The sequence below is a fragment of the Sceloporus occidentalis genome, unplaced genomic scaffold (assembly GCF_023333645.1).
Source record: "Sceloporus occidentalis isolate IW3139 unplaced genomic scaffold, rSceOcc1.0.p SCAF_7, whole genome shotgun sequence".
NCBI classification, from domain to species: Eukaryota; Metazoa; Chordata; class Lepidosauria; order Squamata; family Phrynosomatidae; genus Sceloporus; species Sceloporus occidentalis.
The window spans coordinates 71,689,205-71,711,426 of record NW_028316987.1 but is presented as its reverse complement, the minus strand read 5'-3'; the positions used below and the strand labels follow the sequence as shown (position 1 = coordinate 71,711,426).

Below are 22,222 nucleotides of genomic sequence, written 5' to 3'. Positions count from 1 at the left end.
ACCCCTCCCCAACAAATCTTGCCAAGAAAAAGTCAGAGTCAACTTGAAGGAACATAACAACAAAGACATTAAAGATGAGATATGCCAAAAGCACAAAAGTCCAAAGTTGAATACTAGAATATTCAGAGTCTAAGATTACTCATTACACAATTCAACACTGGCATCAGATGTTCAAAATGTTCTTCATATAAGCATGTTTTAAAGTTCAGGCTGGAATGAGGAATGTAAAACAACTAATCTCATACAAGTTAAATTTCAATTTTGTTTAATACAAATGTTAACATCTGATATATTACAAAGTTCACGTCCTGTAGTCAGTGTGTGGAAGATTACCAGAAGAAGGAGGAGATTATTAGGCTGCAATCTTATATTCACCTACCTGGGAATAAGTCTCACCAAACTCGGACTTTCTTCTCATATGTGTATATATAGGATTGCACTGTAAGGGTGCTAAACATGATATGATTTGTCTCATCATAAAAGGAGGCCTTCAAAGACTGCCAGATTGTGGAAGAAGATTGTGTAATATATGTATAATATTAAAGGTTAAAAATATGCAAAGGAGACATTCTGAAAAGTGGAAAAAAGTTTATTTTATGCCTATTTTTCTTATCAAGAGGCTCAGCAGATACTTCTGTTATATTTCCATTTAAAAATCCCTTGATAATGTTTTTACAAATAACATGTTCTGACATAATTTTTAAAAATACAATATAATTTAAAAAACAGATTGTAGATCCTAAATTGTACCATGAACATTTCCTCTGTGAAGAATTTTTTTGATACTGTATGCTTTGCACATGCATTTCTAAATGCATTTACGTCAAAGTGAAAACAAATGGGTTACCTATATGTTTACCATTTATAGGGTCAAGATGTTGGGGATCATCTGCAGTGAATACAAAGCTTCTATGTAGTGCAATCACATACACATCTACTCTGAAGTAAATCCTTCCTCAATGGGATTTACTTCTAGGTAAGCGTGTACAAGATTGCTACCAGAACATTTATTTATATAGAAAGAATAATAGGCTACATACCCAATTTCATTGTTTAATAGAATATTCCGGGGAAGGGGGGATAAACAAATGTCATTTTGAAAAAAAAGGTTTGCTGTATGTTCAAAGTATCCAAAATATATTTCACTTCTTTCATAATCCAGTCATTTTCATTCCAAAATATTTCTAAGCCAAGGTAGAAAATCCTCTCTCTAAAATGAATTGTTGAATTGTGTCATTATTCCACTATCTCCCCCTTTTTTAAAAAAGACATACAGGTCCATGAAGGATGTTCTACCATTCCATCTATGTAGAATTTCCTCCCACTGCAAGCCAACATACCTCAAAAGATGGTTGTTTTCCATTATTCCACCTACATTCTTTTGAAAATGACAATAGTGTAAGAGCCTGAGGCAATGATTTACATCCGTTCAACATGACTATACATTAAACCAATTTTTTGGACAAACACACACCTAACTTCATTTACTACAATGGTGGCCAAGCTGTTTTATGGTGAAAAGCTTCATTCCATCAAGTTCACTTCTCCTTCACCATTCTCATGTAGCAAGTTGAAACTCCTTCAGATTGCTTGCAAAGAACTTAGGCCAAGAATTCCATATCACACACAGCTGACCAACTAGTTTCACAACTGATGGTAAAATATGGGAAGCTTTTCTCCACAGTGCTAAAGGACAGGTTGCTTACCTGTAACTGTAGTTCTTCTAGTGGCCATCGGTGAATTCACACAATTGGTTAACTGTGCCTGCACAGTGTGCTCTGAACAGACGCAGTAAAACCCATTTGTGTGATTCACTGAGACCACAAAGAAGAATAGCAAGTTTTCAAGGCAAAATAAGAGTCAGAAAAGTAGGCAAAGGACGTTCACCTGTTTTCTTCCTGGAAGCCAGCAAAGTTTCAACTGCAGCTTGAGATATAACTATTCTGAAAAGATGAAAATGACCCCCAGTATACATGAACAATCCTGTACTGTATATGCAATTTTCTCAACTGTGGCCTACAACATGAAGTAATATGAAGATTTTATTGCCACAGGATATCTACTGGTGGGCATACTTGTGAGAGTCATAAACTTGATGTTAGCCTTTCATTTTTAAAACAGGTATCACATTTTGTTTAGATAAATCAGAACTTTTGTCTCAGATCACAAAAAATAATAAAATGTCAAATGTTTCTTTTAAAAAATCAAATTCTGACTAATTGATTTGTAAAACATAGGCTTTGTTACATTAGCTCATTAAACTATTATTACATATTTTGACCTTTGGTATTGTCTCTTCACAATAATTTTTATAACATTTGATTAAAACGTATGGGAATTTGGATACATGTTTTGATTATACAAAAGAACAGGATTTTTGCAAATCTCCACATCAAAAAAAGTATAACGTTTTTTACTTAGCTACAAACTCATAAAAATTTACTTCTGAATAAGTCTAGTGATCTCAATGTTGCTGATGTATGAGTACGCCCATATCTGGGAATGGTATTGTCAGATACACCAACTTATATAAGATGCAGAGGTAGACATGTTTAAACCTGCTAAAAAGGAGGTAAGCTAGGGAAGAACACAGTTTTGGACTCCTCTAGAGCTGTCGAGGATTACAGCATACAGTTTGCAGCTACCATTGTGGAAGACCAAGAGAAATGATGTATCTCCTTGGACCATTGGGGGTTACTGCAGGTTGGGAAGCTCTCCAAAACAGTCTCTGATAGCCCCAGAAAGGGGTCCCATAGACTTTCAGTGTATTTTTGGTCAAAAATATGGGAGGGATGCTGGGGGATCAATGGGGTCCCACAGGCTGCATTAGACCTCGCTCCCAAGGGCCATATATGGCCCATGGAATACATATGCTTCCCTCCCCCCATAAGTGGACCCCATTCTGTATAACAACCAAAGCTACATCAGGGTTTATACCAGAAGCAGACCAGAAAAGTAACTCTCCTTCCCAGCCTTTTCCTCTGCTCCCACTTCCCTGTATTAACTGGCCTAATGGGTTCCTATCCAATGTTATGGCTACAAGCTTTCATCCCCAGGCTACTACCCACTCCACAAGGGAATGAATCTACCTGGTCTCTTCTTCTACACCAAATACAGAAGTGCAGGAATCTCTGATGAACTTGAGGGTTTGGTTGCAGCCACTCATTTTTACTGAGATCTAAGTATTTTCAACTGCATCCATTTTACTGATTTCGATATTTCCCATTCTGTTTCTTACAGTGGTATTTACAAATATGTTTGACTTGATAATTCCACTGAAATAATTTTATACCTCAATGGTTGTACTTCATTTTATGCAGATGCCATTTAAACACAATTTTAAAAATCCTATTTATTAAATAAAGAACAGATGGATAATTAGTTTAAAATTAAATTTAAAAATCAATTTTTTTCAGAGAGAGGCAATTTCAGACTAAAATCCTATGCATACCGACTTGGGACTTAGCACTTAGCCCCATATCCATACTTACATGAGTAAGTATGGATATGGCTGTACTGTTAGTTAGAAAACCTTAAGTTGCAATACTATGCATATTTATTTGGAACTTTTGAACATCTGGGTAAACACACATGATGCTGTGCTAGAAGATTCCTAAAGCAGCAACTTCAAAAGACCAATATTTTATGTGTCTCCAGCATTCAGATCACTATTTGAGAAGTGCCACTTCAGCAATATGCTGTTACAACCTTATGATCCATCTGTGTTCACTCAGCAGCCTATGAATGGCAAAGACAAGCTGATATGTGCACACTGGGATCTCTCCCTTTCTGCCACAGCTCCACATGATTATCAGAGGAATTCCAGAAAAACACCTGACACACTGCAAATGTTCCACTGAAAACTAAAGTTCCTGTGCATGTGTAGAAGCTTTAACTGTAATACATGGAACTCAATGAACTCCAGCTAGGATTAGGGTTCCAAACATGGTGCTTTGGCCCACCCTCGACTGGAACAGCACCATCATGATTCTTACACAGATCTTGGTTCTTGCATGGCATGATGCAAGGCCATCTTCAAGGCTAATGGGTATTTGATAGAATCAACCTCACTTGCCAAGGAAATATATTGGTAATTTAAATTATTATTATTATTATTATTATTATTATTATTATTATTATTATTATTATCCTGCTGTCCCACCTAAATTGGGACTCAAAGCTGCTTACAGTTTAAAAACACAGTACAATTAAAAACTTACAAAACTGACAATTAAAATGGAATTAAACTATTACAATATTAAAAAATGACCCTTTAAGATTGTACAACTGTGTTTTAGTCAATTTACCCCTGCAAGGATCAAAAGGTATGCAACTGGATTAGTTGGAAACAATAGGTATACTATAGCATTTAGTAAGAATCAATTAATTACCAGAGTTGTAGGAGTCTTCTTAATATTTCAAGCCCTTCCCGCCTTAATATATTTAGATTTCAAATTCCAATTTCATTGAAGCAAATCTGATTACAATAATATTTACATTTTCCTATTTAAAAGTCAGCCACTGCTTAGGATTGGCTACCAATAGCTTATCAATTTGATTTTGAGATATGCCTCTAACAAGCATTTTGGGGACTATGTTTTCAAGTATATGAGAATAGCCATGACCCCCATATTTCTTTAATCTATTCTTTGTGTGTATGTCATGAGCAATTAAAAGTTTGTCTTCATAGCCTTCATCAATCAGCCTCCGTATCCTACAAAACACAAACAATACACACTTGTCAGTGCACACTTGATATTGAGTTAGTATTAATGTGCAAATAGTTCTTGGATACAGTCTTAAAATTCTGTTTTAAAGAAATGCCCTGTATTTTGTGTGTTTAAAAGGGATGGAGATTAGGCCTATATAGGGGGGGAAACCAAAAATGCCTTGGTTACTGCATGCCCAAATGTTAGTTGAATTGTTGTGATACAATTGAATATTTATAAGCACTGAACGTGTTCATGGAGAAACTGTCCATTATAAAATGCTTGCAAATAACAGGTTCTGTAAAGCAAGTGAAAATTCAGTTTGTCTGGGAAACAAACAGACAAAAGAGGAGCTATATATAGTGAGAGCCGAGAATGGAATGGGAAAGAGGGGTAGTATAAGGTGTAAGAAAAGGGTCATAAAATGAACACATGAAAATGATCCATGTCCCTCGCCTCCTAGAACAGAGACAAACAGTATATGGCTCTCCCAATCATGTTGGATTGTGACCCTTCACCACTCCTTACTAGCATAGGCAATGGTAGGTGATGATGCGAGCTGTAATCTAACATCTGGATGGTCACACATTTCCAAGCCTCATAATAAATATATGGCAATGCCTGTAAATAAACTCTTCTAGAACGTGGCCACATAGCCCAAAAAACCCACAAAAAAACATGGATGCCGGCCATGAAAGCTTTCAACTTCACACCTGTAAATAATGCTTGGGGTTTGGCAATACCATTTTTTTAAACCAAAAAAATATATCTCTATGCACATTTCTGTGCATGAATCCTGTATCACTGTGACTTAGGAGCCCCACACAAGTCACTGAATAAATACAGATGTGTTGAAAAGATACTGCCTGACACAATACATAGCCCGCCACAGGCATATTCATATAAGTATGCTTTCTGATGCAATTCTCTGTGCTTGTGTCCTTTTATTATCTTCATCAATGAGGCCTACTAGCAAAAGAATTTCTGATTTCCTGCATGTCCTTTTGTTAAATAACCATCTTGAGAAGGGTTTTTTTTTAAAAAAAATTAAAAGCAGTATAAAAATAATTAAAATTAATTTTAAAATACTGAAAGTGGGATCCAAATGGGGCAATTCCTCCTCCCTTCTACACTCTCAAAATTTGTTCCAGAGGGCTGGACAAAACCTTAGGAACAGATTTTGAGTGGGAGAGAGCTCCAATGTGGAGGAGGAAGGAAATGTTCTGTCATTATAGCAGGTGCCCACTAGCTGCTGACTGTGTATGTGTGTGTGCATGTCTTCAAGTTGCTTGTTGATTTATGGTGACCCCATGAATTTGATAGGGTTTCCTTAGGCAAGGAATGCCATTTTCTTCTTCTGAAATATACCCTACATCACCTGTTATTAATTGATGTTTCCAATGCAAATATTAACTAGGGCTGACCCTGCTTAGCTTCCAAGATCAGACAGGACCTGATGCCTTTATGGTATAGGGTAGCTGCTAACTAATACACTCAATTTAGGTCAAGAAAGGCCACCACAACACAGTGGATAGAATTCTGTAGTTATCCATTCCTGTTCAAACACAGATTTAAAGGATGACTTTGGGACAGCCAACTTTCTTATCAGAATGAACACAGTCATCAAGGCAGAATATATTCAGAACAATGAGAGAATTGTCCACATTATACAGGGTGGTTCAAAAAGAATGGTGCAAAACTGAACGAGAACAGCTGTATAATATTATCAATGAGACTTCATATAATACCACATTCTCATTAATAAGCATTCAAAATATTAATAGTAGGGTACTAGTCTGACCCACCATTAAATGTACTTGGATGAACATATTAAAATAGAGAAACCTGCTAGTTTCAATAACATGCTTTTAAGAAGGGGAAACAATCCTGCACATCCAATTTTTGTCAAATTGTACCAGAACAAAATTAAACCCTCAAATTCATTCTGTCGAAATTAACTGGTGAAAAATTATCTTTGCGTATAACTATCCTTTCTCAAGGGATACATTTAAGGATGCAAATGCAAATTCAAATATTTACAATCTTTCACTCAGAGGTAGTAGAGCTAAACATGATTTAACCGTAAAACATACCTTCCCCCTCCAATGTTTATAGAAACAGACACAGAGGTCAGTTTGATTTGTATGAGTATGATGAATATAAGTCAGACATGTGCTGACTATAAATTAACAGTAGTTTGCCAGTTGCCCTGGTATGCTCAGCAACAATAAACTGAATGCACACACACACACAAATAGCTTAATGGCATTCCTAGCATAAACACACACACTGTTCTAGGAAAAGGCAATCTTGTATCCCTGTAAAAACCTACTGCCACTTTTGTACAATGTCAGTTTGAGGAAGGAATTATGAAGAAATTGTTGTGGCTAGGAAAAAAAGAACACTGTATTGTGAAATGAACAAAACTATGGCCACAATCAATAGCAGAGACATTACTGATAACAGTCTTTCTACCTGCCTCACTTCCAATCACATATATCTAAGGTATACTTCTATTCATCACAAAATTGATTCCAGTGTATGCCAAGCAGCAGAATTTCTGGGAATGGTTTCATGAAGTGTTAATTCAAGTCACTGTGAGCACGCTGACAAGAAAAGGTTGATGCAGTTCATGCCTTTACCTATACCTCTTTTAAAACTTATTATTATTTTTATACTGGGATAAACAGTCATATGATCAAGCTCCCTGATTTGAAAGCATCCTCACCCATATAAAAGTGAGCTTATTACAGACTGTCACCTAATAGGCATTCTATGCCAATAACTTAGGAGCTAGCACTTTTTTCTTTCTTTTGGAAATGCCTTTGAAATATATATTCTTGCCAATTCTCATTTTACTTTACATGTTATAATTTTGTGAATTAGGTATTAGTAGGATAAGGGAAAAGTACAGTTTTAAGTCCAATGCATATGTAATAATAGTTAGTAGAATTAGGAGCCGTCTGGATGGCTTAAAACACATTTCCTCCCTATGCATACCAACTCTCTTGTGCTTTTCCCAGCAGCCTTAAACAAGGTTCTCTTTGTGCTAGTTCTAACTAAAACTAATGCTAAGTAACTTTTGTATCATGTGCATGCTTTGAAGAAAGCTACGGTAACAGCAGAACATGATCAGTACCAGCTCTTACCCATCAAGCCAAACTACAAGGTACAGAGTCACAGCCTCTATGCTACAATGTGGGTTTTGACAGTTTTCTACAAAACAAGGTATAGAAGAAGAGCCAACAAAAGACCTGAAGGAGAGCTGGCCCTTTCTGCTCCAATTGGTTTCACCTCAGTTGTTTTACTCTTGAATGGGACCTGATTTCTGCACTCTCCTTCCTCCCACAGCAGCTCTTTAAATGCTCCAAACATTATGTGGGACATTGTTATGACCTATGTGGAAACAGGCGGGTTGTGCTTCCATGCCATCTGGTTTTGTCCATGATTAAGACTACTGGAAAAGAGCAGGAAGAATTCTGATACCATAGCACAAACTATTTTCAGTCCATCTCAGTTTCACATGGGTCCATTCAAAAGTTTGCTTTATCCTATTCCTACATTTATCTCCAGGTGCTATCTCCCCAGTCCCTCAAATAAATCAACATGAACATTTGCATACATTTTGGAGTAAAAATATGTTTTTAAAATATAAGACCTTTATTTGTATACACATTGCCTCCTTCAAAAGCCCTAAAAAGCATCACAAGATATTGGAACTGTGGAATCAGCCAAGAAGAGCTCCATCATGCCTTGACCCAGCAGCTGGTGAGAAGCCCTCCCTTCATTCCAACAGCTACTGCTCTGATCTTGGAGGGAGAGAACAGCAGACAGCCTCTGTTGAACTTAATCTCCATCTCACACTGCCATCTCTATTTTTGTGTGTGTTACCTGCCTTTTCAGAATATAAACCAGAGGGCAGGGAACTGTGAATCAACAATTTTAAGTCACTCATGTAAAGTGCCATGTTTACTGATGGCTCTAAATAAATAAACTCCCCATTAGTTTGGGAGAAGCTAATGTAATCAGTTTTCTTTCAAATGCTTGTTGTTGCTATTGTTGCTGTATGCCTTCAAGCCGATTCCAACTTATAACAACTCTAAGGTGACCCTATCATGGAGTTTTCTTGGCAAGTTTCTTCAGAGGGGGTTTGCCATGGTCATCCTCTGAAGCTGAGAGAGATTGACTTGCCCAAGGTCATCCAGTGGGTTTCATGGCTGCACTGGGAATCAAATCCTGGTCTCCAGGGCCACAATGGCTTCCAAATGTAGACTGAACAAAATTCTTGAACATCTCTGAGTTAGAAACTAGGACTAACACCCTGCTGGTGAGATAAAATTGGTGTCACATCCTGTTACAGAAGTGTGTACTTTTTTGGTCACCGCAGAAGGAGGCATTCAGTACTTAATTCTGTAATCCACCCCCAACTGCTGTGGCATACAATTGTGGTTTGATGCTGCCAGGTGAACACCCATAGCCTATCAGTATTGGGGATAGTGATCTTTTGAACACCATATGGCGGCAAATTGCAAAACAGGGAAAAGGAACAGCTGTTGTCCTCCTGGATCACTCGTGTATTCTACAAGCTCTGGTAAAGAGATGGCAACTGCAGCTCAACAGTGTCTGGAAGTCCTAAAACTCCCTTAACTACTGAATGGCCATGGGGGTCTGCTACAGCACTGTTAAACTGCAACTGTGCAGCCAGAAGTCCAAAGGCACATAAGGTACACTGGTAGAGGTTTACTCTCTGCTTACTCTTGCACAAGATCTTGGCCTGGGAATGTTACATGTGTCCTATATCTTCGTGGCTAAAGTACAGTACAATCCACAGAAAGCCTGCACATTAAAGTGCTATGATGATGCAAATGACTGCCAAACTCAGCCTGTGCTTACCTCAAGCATTTTTTTTCTGTATCGTAAGTATTACAGCAATGTGTCACATACCTTAATATTCTTTCATTATCACTTGGCATATCAATATCAGGCTCCATCTGGTACAAAATGAATTCTGTTCCAAAAAGGTCGTACTCTAAGTAGCATCCAAGACGAGCAAATTCCAACAGCTTCTTTTCATCAAATATAGTCCTGTACAAGACACAATACATGCTTTAAATGCACTTAATACCATTTTATCTCAATTGGTCACACCCTTTGGTCTCCTTTGCTGACAGTCTTCAAATTTATTAAATACTGGTTTGTGTATTTGTGTGTCTGTCTTTAAGTTGCCTCTTGGCTTATGACGACCTATGAATTTTATAGAGTTTTCTTAGGCAAGGAATGTGAAATGACATTCACATAGTGGAATGGCAAGACATCCTACTGAAGTAGTTTTGCCAGTTCCTTCCTCTGGAATATAGCCTACAGCCCACAGCACCTGGTATTCATTGGTAGTCTCCCAAACTTATTAATTCTATAAAAATGACATTAAAGCAATGTCAGGGATTCTGAAACAGTCATGTTTACAAATACTGCTATTTTCGGCAATAAGTTAATCAATAAATTAACTTGATAAATTGTCATCACAATTGATTTCCTTCCTGTATCATTTTAAGTCTTCAGCAACTTTGCATGACAGCCAATGAACAGGAAACTTTTAAACACCACACATAATAAAAATAGGAAATATTGTATTTGCAATTAATCCACTATATTTTATGAAAGTAAGGAATATTTTTTAATGTATTTTCACTTAGGCAATGATACAGCCAAAACACTTGCAAATCTGTTTCCAAAGAATCTGAGAGCCTTATCACACTAGATGAATCCCACTCAGAAGCAGGATTTTAGAAACAGAAAAAAAAAACCACAAATGCGGGATGATTTTCAGATGTGTTTCTGCCAAACAGAAATAATGCGAAAATAAAGCTAACGGAAAGTGGACAAAATGACACCTTTTACTTGCAGGAAGATCCTGAAAGTAAAAAGGTGTCCTTTTTGTCCACTTTCCGTTTCCTTTATTTTCACGTTATTTCTGTTTAAGAGGAACGTCATCTTAAGAACCTCCCACATTCGCATGGGTTTTCTACTTTTAAATTCCGTTTCTGAGCAGGATTCATCCAGTGTGATAAGGTCCTGAGTTTAGTTTCAGGTTAGGTTCTTGATCTTCCTCTTGACATTTTTTTAACATGGTGGCATTTCTAACGTGTGTGGACCAGTGAAACTCCAGATGATCTGCATTACCAGCAACAGTCAAGATTCAGACAATAAAGAAGAAAAGACATATGCACACTTCAGAAAGACTTTCCTATTGCCAGTCATTTTGTTTTTGCAATAAGGAAGAAGATAAAATACTTTTAAAGTGAGTGGGCTGGAATCATTCACATTTAATTAGAATAGGATCTGTGCAACCTATATTTGGGGGAGGGAGATTAAAAGTGATTGCATTTTAAAATCACTTAAATTTATTATTTGTGAAAAGATCTTGATTAATTAATGAACAACATATGGATTAGTTGTGAAGAGCTTATTTCTTTTAACTAAATGAAAAAGCTCCGTATAAAGATTAACATGCAGGTCACTGAAATCTGATCTTCCCAATATTTAGCTGGCCTATATTATATTTAGAGTTCTTTTGCTACATCTAGACAAAGTAATCAAAAGTTGCTACTCTATTTAAGGAAGATCATTTCAAATAAAAGAACATGCATTTATTTATAAAGTACAGAAATGTAAAACATCCAGGAATTTTGAAAAAAAATGGGGAAAACAGTCCCCCCCAAAATAGAAATATTTGAAAAACATGAGGGGGGGGGGAGAGTAATATTACCTCCCATTGCAGATAAAAAGTAACTTTGCTACATTAGGAACATAAAATGTATTCTGTATAAATCTGCTTGTTAAAAAGTTATTACTTTTGTTACACTGAATGTAAAGATTATTCAGAGACTACTTAAGTCACAGAATTTATTTATATATTTATTTATTTTATTTGTAACAAATAGAGCTACAACATCCTAAGCTACACAGAACCCCTTTGGTTTTGCCAGTATGTTTAGAGCAGGAAGAAAAATCAACACAGTAAAAGAAAATTATTTTTGTCTCCTGTAATTCTCCAGAGTTAAGCAGACATAAAGCATTTATTCCCAAAAACACCATTTGAAAAAAAGGAAAACAAAACCAGAAACTGTAATAATCTGATACTATATAATGATTGAATACTACATAAAAGTGTTCCTGCTACATAATTTATAGAAATAATTTTGTCTTAAATAGTTTAATCCATTTTTCTAATATTTCTTGGGGGGGGGAGCTTTTTGGGGGAGGGCAGGGAAAAAACGGTATTTTTTCCTGAATTTCTGTGTTCTGTCTCCGCACAGACCTTCACATTTCTAATAAGGCTGTAATATGTTTTGTCTTCTGGTTAATGAAATATTTTAAAATTTACTCTCACTGGAAACATCAATTTTTTATATGCTGTGAGTGGTATTAGTAAAAATTGAATTTTTAAAAATGTTTACCTTATTAACTTGGCATTAATATGGATTTTAAAAAACAAACAAAAAACAAGCCTAAACTTAATCAGGAACCCTGGTGGCACAGTGGTTAAATTCCTGTACTGCAGCCGCTCACTCAAAACCATAAGGTTGCGAGTTCAAGACCAGCAAAAGGGCTCAAACTTGACTCAGGCTTGCAGCCTTCTGAGGTTGCTAAAATGAGTACCCAGATTGTTGGGGGCAAATTAGCTTACAGTTGTAAACCGCTTAGACACTGCTTAGACGGTATGAAGCAGTATATAAATGAAGCTTGTTTGTTTGTTTAATCAGAGAGGGCTTTTCATCATTATTACTACCAGCAAAATGCCAACACTGAAATTATTTTTCCAACTGTTCTGGTGGATCTTTTATATATTCATTCAACAGGAAGGCAGGAAACATTGCCCTTACACTGATATGGCTTTGTAAAGTTATCAGGTATTCAAATATGTCTGGCTGCACGAGAATGTCACTAGGCTGTCTTTGTATGAGAAACCCCTATAATGGTGTATAGCAAAATAACCCCCCCCCCCCAAAAAAAAAAAGTAAATGGGGATTACAGTTTTGTATAATTACAGTTTTGTGGTTCTCTCCACACCACATGGAAATATTTTACTAATGAAAATGCAGGCTTTAACTCAAAATAAGAATTCTCATTACTTAGTCCTTCCACTTAATACCACACTAATAAACGTTTGTTGTGATTGCATCACAGTCTGTTACTATGGAAATGACTGATGTCACAAATTCAATATTATGACTTAACAGCAGGATAAAGTAAGAGGAACAGATGGGATGAGTGAGAGAAAACCCTTGTTCCAACACAACTGTCAGCAGTAAGAGTCTCATTATTGCAAACTGTAATTAATAACCCCTCCTGGGTCTCTTTTTAAAGAGTCTTCACGGTTTACACAATATCAGAGACTAACAAATGGGTTTTCAAAATGCTGTGTAAGAGGAGTGGCTCTCTGTTATTGGTTTGATGAATCCTGTAGCCACCAAAAACATTTCATTATTGGGTATGACTACGAAAATACTGTCATGGCGTTTTTGAATTACAAGTCACCAGGACCATATTGGAGGTCTTCTACAAATACATACATACATACATACATACATACATAGGGGGATTTGTTGAAATCAAGCATGTTCTAATACCACCAGCCTGGCTGCGCTCGGCAATTGAGAATCCTTTGCAACCAAATCATTTGCAGGGAAGCATTTGCAATGTGAAAGAAGATTTGGACTTCTTTCTTTGCTTTTCTTTTAGGCTTCCAGTATTTCACATATGACTAGGCATGAATGGCAAGGCAGCCATGATATAAACTGATGTAAGTTGTACATGTAGACATGCATGATCTTTGGAGCACTTTAGAATTCCAGCCAGCCATGATCTCCTCCAAGAGGTTCTATTCTATTCTCCTTCTCAACCTGTTTTTCTGTGCATTCACAAGGGCCCACTCAAAACATTCAAACATGATCTCCATCAGATGCACTTTCTCTAGGTCTGCAGAGAAAGGCAGTTTTAACTCTTAGCATGCAATACTTGGTACAGCGGCTAGGCAGTAAGTGTGGCAACGTTCAACTGCTTTATGTTCCCCACCACCAGCACTATTTTTGTACTTCTGCAAATGTTGAGGATATTAATACCTGCCTCTTGTGTTTGTATAGTGCTATTTCAATAACACATGTATCACATTAGGGTTATTAGAGTCCACATCTGAAAATCAAAAACATCAAGAATGATTAATTTGATGAGCCATGTTGTATGTGCATGTGAAGTGTGTAAGCATGTGTTGAAGCAGAGATGCCATGGACAAAACCTCTGCAGAAAAACTAGTTTTGGGTTCCTGCAGCATATGGTCCTATTATCTATGAAATAACACAGATTGTAATCCACCAACTAATTCTGCATTTTAATGTTGCTGCAGTTCTACACAGACTATACTGCACCCCCACCAATTGGATGATAGTCATTTAACCACAAACAGCTTCCAGGCTTCAATACTGCTAGTCAATACTTGAACATCTGTCACCTAATCAACCACACAAGGTCGTATAAGCTTGACTTGGCCATACAGATCATATCTGCCAAGAGAAACAGAATTCAGTAACCTCCCACCTATATGTGCACCACTGTTTTTGTTTTCAGAGGGAATAAATAATCTCTCATTGCTGTTGTAACAGAAGATTCATCTAACGTAATGTAGCTTGCTAGGGTTTCTTCTATTGGAATTTTTGTTGTAGTTTTTTGCTAGAATTTGGAAGAAGACATGTATCTCACATTTTCCTTGAAAGAAACAAACTCTCTTCCTTCAGCCATTCAAGGCTATGTACATGACAGATATACTGTACATACTTTTGCAGTGATAAAAGAGACCTGGGCAGGAGGTTAGATATGATCCATGTGGGAGAATAGGAAGCTGGTTAGAATGGCAAGTGGATAAACTTGTATTTGCAGGCAGACTGGATTAGCTACCAATCAGGAACCCAACAAGCAGTCTTAAGCCAAAGATTGATCCATTAGGCCCAGTATGGTCTACACAAACTGGCAGCAGCTTTCCAGAAACTAACACAAGGGCCTTTCTAGAACTTGGCCAAATTACTGGAAAAAAACAGGGTACTATAGTCTCAAAAAATAACCATTCTGGTTCTTCCTAGCCTTAGCTGGAGATGGCAGGGATTGAACCTGGAACATTTTACATTGGAGAAACACTCTGACCTACTCTCCCTCTGACCTACACTCTTATAAAGGAACACAGGAACTACTTCAGCCTGTATGCATACATACAGATTGGCCTATGCCACAGTCCTGCCTATATTTCCTTGAGAGCAAGCCCTACGAAACAAGCTAAAAGTCACTACCAAATGAATGTGTACAGGATTGGCCTGTTAGTCATAACCAATACATTGGGACATATTTCAGCAATCAAGTAAAAAACTCCCCGCTCATCTAGCAACTCATCTTATAGAGTCTTATCTTTGCCACAGAAATGTATGTTAATTCATTAAGTCTAATATTTAGACAGGCATGAACAAAAGAGACAAAGATATCTATGTGCAGCAAAAGCACTTTTAGGTAACTACAGTATTTGCTATTTCTCAAATTACCATAGTAAAGGTCCCTTAGGGAGATGTGGTGCATTAGCAAGGATGGGTACATGTGAAAACAATTAAAATCTTATTGGCAATGAGAGATTCTATGCCCAATCAATGTCTCTGAGTTGCAGAGCATGTGATGAGACCTCTATGGAACACTGAATGGAGAAAAATACACAGTCACAATTAAGTAACTGAAAGCCAAGTGTCAGGGAGAAAAGAGAATTGGAGCCAGAGTGAAGCAATATTCCAGTATTTGTGTTTCTGTATGCACATATACAGCTGGTATAAAGGGGTATGTGATAAAGGCATAGAGAAGTTTGGAAAAGTAACCGAAGAGATAAACAGCGGGCCCTTGGTATCCACTGGGGTTTGGTTCCAGGACTCCCCACAGATACCAAAATTTGTGGGTATTCAAGTCCTGTTATATACAATGGCATAGTAAGTTGGCGTTCCTTATATAAAATGACAAAATCAAGGGTTGCTTTGTGGAATTTTTATATTTTTAAGATAATTTCAAATTGTGGATGCTTGAATCAGTGGATAAAATATCCATGGATATGGAGGGCTGACTGTAAAAACCTGATAGCCACACTCAATACACCTGGAATGACATAGATGTTTACAATTTGTGCAGTTTTATAAAGTTAAGCACTAATGTATGGCCTGATATCTCAAAGAAATAATCCTCTCCTAGAGTTATGAAATAAATTAGACTAGATTTTCCCAAATGAATGGGGAAAACATGATTTTATTTAGGTGCCCAAACAGGGATCCAGAACAAGGAGTCACTGAAAACAATTTAGGTTGACATATCTGTATTTTAGACCTTAGCAGAAATAAATGGCTCAGTGCAAGGATGCCAGCCTGAAAGTTTTGAGAGGCTATGTCAGTGGCTTCACCAATTTGATCTAGCAGGATGGAAACATAACAGAACTTCCTGCTGTAGCAATAACATTGCTAAAAAAATGCTAAGCTCACTTACCTATCCATATGAGACATGACAGTTTTTGAGACATCACCCCCAGCTTCCTGAAAAACCCGAACGATCTGGAAAGGTGAATCACTATGCCTGCCAGGATGGATGATGACAGGGCAGCCAAGCTGGGACTGGGCATGCGCTGTTGCCTGAACAACTTTGTTTTCACTCTCTGTCAGAGGCCAAGAGCAGCCAATTTCTCCAATTACACCACACTTGATGTTGGTTCCATCTGCTCCATTGATAACTTCATTAATGATAACTTCTGTCAGCTAGGAAAAAAGGAATGTTATTTTGATTGGTTTGCCATAGGGCGGTATACAAATAAATAAATAAATAATAATAATAATAATAATAATTATTATTATTATTATTATTAGAGATGTTTTTGCAATGCATAGTATCAAAGCTTAAGTAAATCAATACAGGAAAGACAAGAAAAAACACTCAGGTTCTGTTCCTGTTCAAACTAAGGTTATTTTAGAGAGCCACACGATGTGAATTTGGTGAAAATTTCTGAAATGTTACACATATGACATGTGATCAGTGGGAGAAGAAAGAGGAAGAAGAAAAGGAAGGAGTGAGAGAAACCCAAAATATTTCAGGAAAGAGTTTGGATTTGGATCTGGAAATATGCAGGTAAAATCAAAACAAAAAGAACTGAAAACTCTCAATACTTTGGTATTTCTTCCCTCACAGTTGAGCCCTAATTTGGAGAAGGGGGGGGGGGATGAGATCTTGCTGTTGCTTCCTCCCAGCAGTCTTAACAAAGTGTCAAACTCCACACTACTCCACATATATGGACTATTTGTAAAGTATGTTATGTATCAAGGGAAGGTGGTAGTGTGACAGTTTTGGGAAACATATAGGATGAAGTATAACAGCATGTTAAAATGCAATATACCTATTGGACAATCTGAAACAAAAATACCACTAATACAGTCCATTCTCTTTGAGTGAAAGCAAGTTCCATTTTGTCGTGTTTTTTGAAATTAAGATGAATAAGTCATCATGTTTTCTATGTGCCCAAATCAAGTAAATACCTGAACTATCCAGATGCAATTTTCCTCCCTAAAATTGGCTAAAAGATTAATTTAGGAGTATAGGAGTTTGCCACGTGAGTCAGACCACTGATCCATCTAGTTCAGTGGCTAGACTGGCAGGGATCTTCAGGCTTTCATAGCCCCTATTTGAAGAACCCTGTCATTCCCTAACAGTTTCCCATCCAAGGGTAAAGATATTCAAGCCGGTTTTTGCCTATCTTTCAAAATCTGAGTTCAGATTTGTTCAGGATAGTAGGGTGAATATTGCTAAATGCAAAATATTGATTCTAGATACATCCACAGATATATTAATGTTTTCATTCTAGCAAGTGGTCACAGTAGGCACAAGATGCTTTAAATTTCCTGAAGACAAGTAAGATCTCCTAGTCATTCTTACTGATCTAAACTTGAAGTTCTAACTAACTGGTTTTTCATGGCTAGATTTTACATAAGCCTTTGAATCTATTTTTTTTCCAACCTTCTTTTCATAGCACTTAATAGCATCACTTTCAGCCAGCAGACCTGTATTTCAGCAACAGGGGCTCTATATACCTGTGCTTGTTTCTTCATAGTCGTTAAATATCTCCACATATACACTTTCTCTTCATCAAATGAGTTACTTATTCAAAAGATTTATAAACCATTTTTCAGGTTAAAACCTCCCAAGGCACAGTGGAAAATTGAGAAACCACAAAGTACAATAAAGCAATGATAAAAGTAAGCAGCACCATACACACAAAACCCCCAATGAGTGCTTGCTCAATTTATAGGCCAAAGTAAGCAAGTAAGACATTAGAGTCTGTTTGAAGAAACTGAACTAACATTGATTTGTTGTAGCTGGAATACAAAAAAATATGGTCTTTATTTGAAGAAAAAAATAGTGTCTGCCAGTACCTCATAGTAACTCTGAATGAAAAGGGTTAATGCAAATTCTTTGGTAGGTTGGGAATTTCAGAATAATCTATCCATATCCAAGCAACAATGCTTCTCCATTTTCTTTTTAAGTTTAGGATAACTTCTGTTCTCAAAGCATCCCCCCCCCACTGTACTGATTTAGCTTATGGTTTTTAATGGAATTTTCAATGTGTTGTCTTGATAGACATGGATAAATGTGGGATATTTTGCTCCAGCAGTCGTAATGTTCCATGAAAAATCTCAAATTTTTTAAGTAAAATTTTTTTAGCTTTCTGAAATTAATGAATAAAAAAGTTCTTTATGCATTTTGATATTCTACTTACTATCAAATTTTGGACATAGGTCCAAAACAGACTGCAGAAATAATACCGGTACATTTTGAGACCGCTTTAAATGCCCTGGCTCAATATTAGGGAATTCTGGGAATTGTAGTTTTATGAGACATTTAGCCTTCTCTGTCAGAAAGCTCTGGAGCCACCGTAAACTACAAATCCCAGAATTCCCTAGCACTTAGGCAAAGCAGTTAATGCGGTCTCAAAGTAGATTATTTCTGCTTTGGACCATAATTAAATTTATCACTATTGTGATCCACAGACACCGGAATGCTAATAATGCTATTTCAAGGATGAACAGAATGAACTAAGTACATTATAGTCATGTAGGGGTGGGGTATGGAAACAATCTTCTTTTCTTAACAATAAAATATATAATCTTCATATACGTCAGAGTGCTATGTAGCAAAGTTCCAGGATCTTCTGAAGTTAAAGACTGACTGGAAAGCATTTTGTATTTGTGTAAAGCATTTCCTATAGACGAAACCTCTGCATGTGAAAAGGCATGTAAACCACACACAGATCAATCTTAATACACTTCTCAGAACTAAAATAGCCAATATTTTTCCTGCAAAGACATGATCATTAATCTGTTTTATACCTGAAATACAGTTCTACATTTAATTTTGGGTAGAAAAAAGAATGGCCTGAAGAGAAATTATTGTGGCAGTGCTGTTCCACAAACTGTTGTCGTAGAACCAATCGAAAGAATTTGCACAGCACATGCGTCTTGTCCAATTCCTTGTGTAATTTAGTTCCGTAGCTTTCTTTGTGAAAATGATCAGGCAGGGCCTCGTGCTAACAGAACAACACGTTGCATGCTTTCTCATGCAAACATCCTGGAAAGCCTTTTTGCCCACAGTAGAATAATTCCACTGGTAAAGTTGCACCTATTCTGCTATTCTGCCAAATGAAGAAAAATGTATGTGGATTCTATTTCAAAAAAATTCCAAAAAGATTAGAAACGTATACTGACACATACATGTTATTTCTCCTCCATTAGCAGTATTAGGTTTTATAAGCAGTACATGTATATTCCTAATTTTACTACTTTTAATTATTCAATTAACTCTGAACACTGATGTATTTTTTAATATACACTTTGTTATTGATTTTAATCTGCTATGATCCAAGGTCTAAAGCAATAAATATTATTCTAATCTATCCTACTATTAAACACACACACACTCAGTGTTGAGGATTTTAATAACATTTAAATCCAAGTATGGTATTTTGATTACTCAGAAATTAAGAGGGAGTGCTCAGATTTCAGTACATTCTTGTACCTTACCTGCTCCACAGACATAGCTCGTGTCTCAGGAGAATGGGTGGCATCCACATAAAAACCCGCTCCAGCAATAATATGGATTCCAGTTTCCTCTGCAAGCTGCTTCAAGGTCTTCATATCTCGCATGATCCCAGTGGTCGTATTTTCCACTATGGCCCCACCACCTGCTGCCTTGTAATGCAACAGTTCCTCCCTCACAGCATCTATCTCTTGACACAGGAGGAGGTTCTCTTTATGGCTGTAGGGATTCTGCTTAAGCCAAAACAAGTTCTTCATCTCAATGGGTTTTTCAGACAGTGCTTCCTGCCCTGAAGGAGGAGGGCTGTAACAGCAACTGAAGTTCATTGTCAAGTGTTCATGAGTCAAAGTTGAACCAAGCTGGCTAGGCTCTATAAGGCCCAACACAGTCTGAACTTTACCTTTCGGTGAAAACATTTCCTCCTTTTTATTCTGAAAAAATATATTCTAAAGAAAAAAAAATACAGAAAAGATATTTAAAACCCCAGTACTAATTTGGCTCCTCACATTAAAGAGCAGACTAAACAAATTTAACACGGCCGCTTCAGAAGGAAATACCAGTTCCATACATAAATTTTTGCTAAATGATTATAATTAAAGAAGCTGTGTAATCTGTGGTATGCAATGAAATGATTGAGCAAGCATTGAATCAAATGTACAGCCTAATTCATATTAAAGAGAGAAAAGAAAAACCATGATTTTAGTATTGTTTAATAGCAGAAATGCCCACATGGAAATGGTACTACAGGACAGAGACACTGGGAATACAAGAATGGATGACAGACCAACAGAAAACCTCAATCTCCAAGAAAAGGAAAGAATACATGAAGACGTCATTATGTCAAGAACGCAGTTAGGCAGAAATGAAAAGGGGTGGGGGTGGAATCTATCCAATTTAGAAAAACAAAATGGGCAGAAGTAACAAAGGAGGCTAGAGGAGAATGCTAAAGATTGGATTTTCACTCCATACCAGAGGCTCCTCCAAGACTGATGGTATAGCTTTTAGGACAGAATACAGATATCTATGCAAGTTGGATGTTAGAAATGCAACAAATTATAGAAAATAAGTGACTTTACACAGTGGTGTTTTGCATAAACCATTCTGAAAACAGTGGTCCAAACCACATTGCAGAAATAATCCAGTTTGAGACTGCTTTGACTGATCAGTGGTCAATGCTAGGGAATCCTGGAAATTGTAGTTTATTGTGGCACCACAACTCTCTGACAGAGAAGGCTAAATGTTTCACAAAACCACAGTTCCCAGAATTCCCTAGCATTGAGCCAGGGCAGTTAAATCAGTTTCAAACTGGATTATTTCTGCAGAGTGTTTTGGACCTGAGTATGGGCCTCCTTTAGTGTGCCATGTGAGGCTCACCTTACATTATACAAACGAATACAAAATAATGTAGTACAGTGGACCCTTGTTATATGCTGGAGGTTGGTTCCAAGATCCCCCGTGTATAACAAAATCCGTGTATGCTCAAGTCCCATTAAATATAACGACATAGCAAAATGGTGTCCCTTATAAAAAATGGAAAATCAAGGTTAGATATTTGAAATGTATACTTTTTTTGAACATTTTCAAACCATGTATGCTTGAATCCGTGTATAAAAAAATCTGTGTATAAGAAGGGCCAACTGTATTATTTAATATTGAAATTTAGTACAGAAGTATAGAAAGAGTAGAGCTTTCTTTTAAAATTACTAGCACTGTATACTGTAGTTGTTGTTTTTTTTTTTTTTTAAAAATAGATTCCATACCCCCTATTTGCTACCAATTTTGTTGACTTTTTAAGCCACAAGCTAAAAATGTTGCTATCTTTACACTTCATCTATTACTAACATCTGCCATGAACAACCTACATATGCTTACTTGGAATAAAGTCTCACAGGGTTCTAGGGAACTGCAATCCCAATAAACATTACTTTTAATACATAGAATGCCGCTACAACTGTTCCCTTCTTTTTACACAGAAGCAAGTGACAGGTGATCTAACACTGCATAAAAAGATTGTGGGGTGGACCTTAATCTTTTGCTACTATCATATGGACACTTGTGCCCCAAATCAAAGAGGGAAAAGGCCCCATTCACTCTGGCTTCTATTCACATCTTTTCATCTCATTGTTCCATCAACTTCTTTTCATAACACTGTCTTAAATCCATCATGCTTAGAGTTGATCTACTGAAATCAACAATACTTTGATTTGTCATAATGATTTACTTGTCACACTGGTGTCAGTGACTCTACTCTAAGCATGACACTTGAATTCAACCTATTGAGATTGAATAGGAAACTTTACTAAAATTATACCAAAAGCAGTAGGAGAATTACACAGTCTTTACTTATAGGATGAAGTTGCAATCCT

At 36.8% G+C, this 22,222-nt stretch overlaps 1 protein-coding gene across 3 annotated transcripts in view; it reads right to left on the bottom strand.

Annotated features, from left to right (window-relative positions):
• Positions 1-22,222, bottom strand: part of PTER (phosphotriesterase related) — a 91,346-nt gene that overhangs the window by 52,502 nt on the left and 16,622 nt on the right. For 2 of the 3 annotated variants that reach the window (XR_016281951.1, XM_089533310.1), the window contains exons 2-4: positions 19,841-20,302; positions 16,266-16,531; positions 9,654-9,794 (exon numbers count right to left, since the gene is read on the bottom strand). Coding sequence is in view for 2 of the 3 variants with exons in the window: in XM_089533310.1 (XP_089389436.1) it covers positions 9,654-9,794; positions 16,266-16,531; positions 19,841-20,272 (839 nt within the window). In the remaining variant the exon portion in view is untranslated. Of the gene's footprint in view, positions 1-4,263; positions 4,715-9,653; positions 9,795-16,265; positions 16,532-19,840; positions 20,303-22,222 lie in introns of those variants that run through there. The other variant, XM_089533308.1, reaches the window with a different exon arrangement.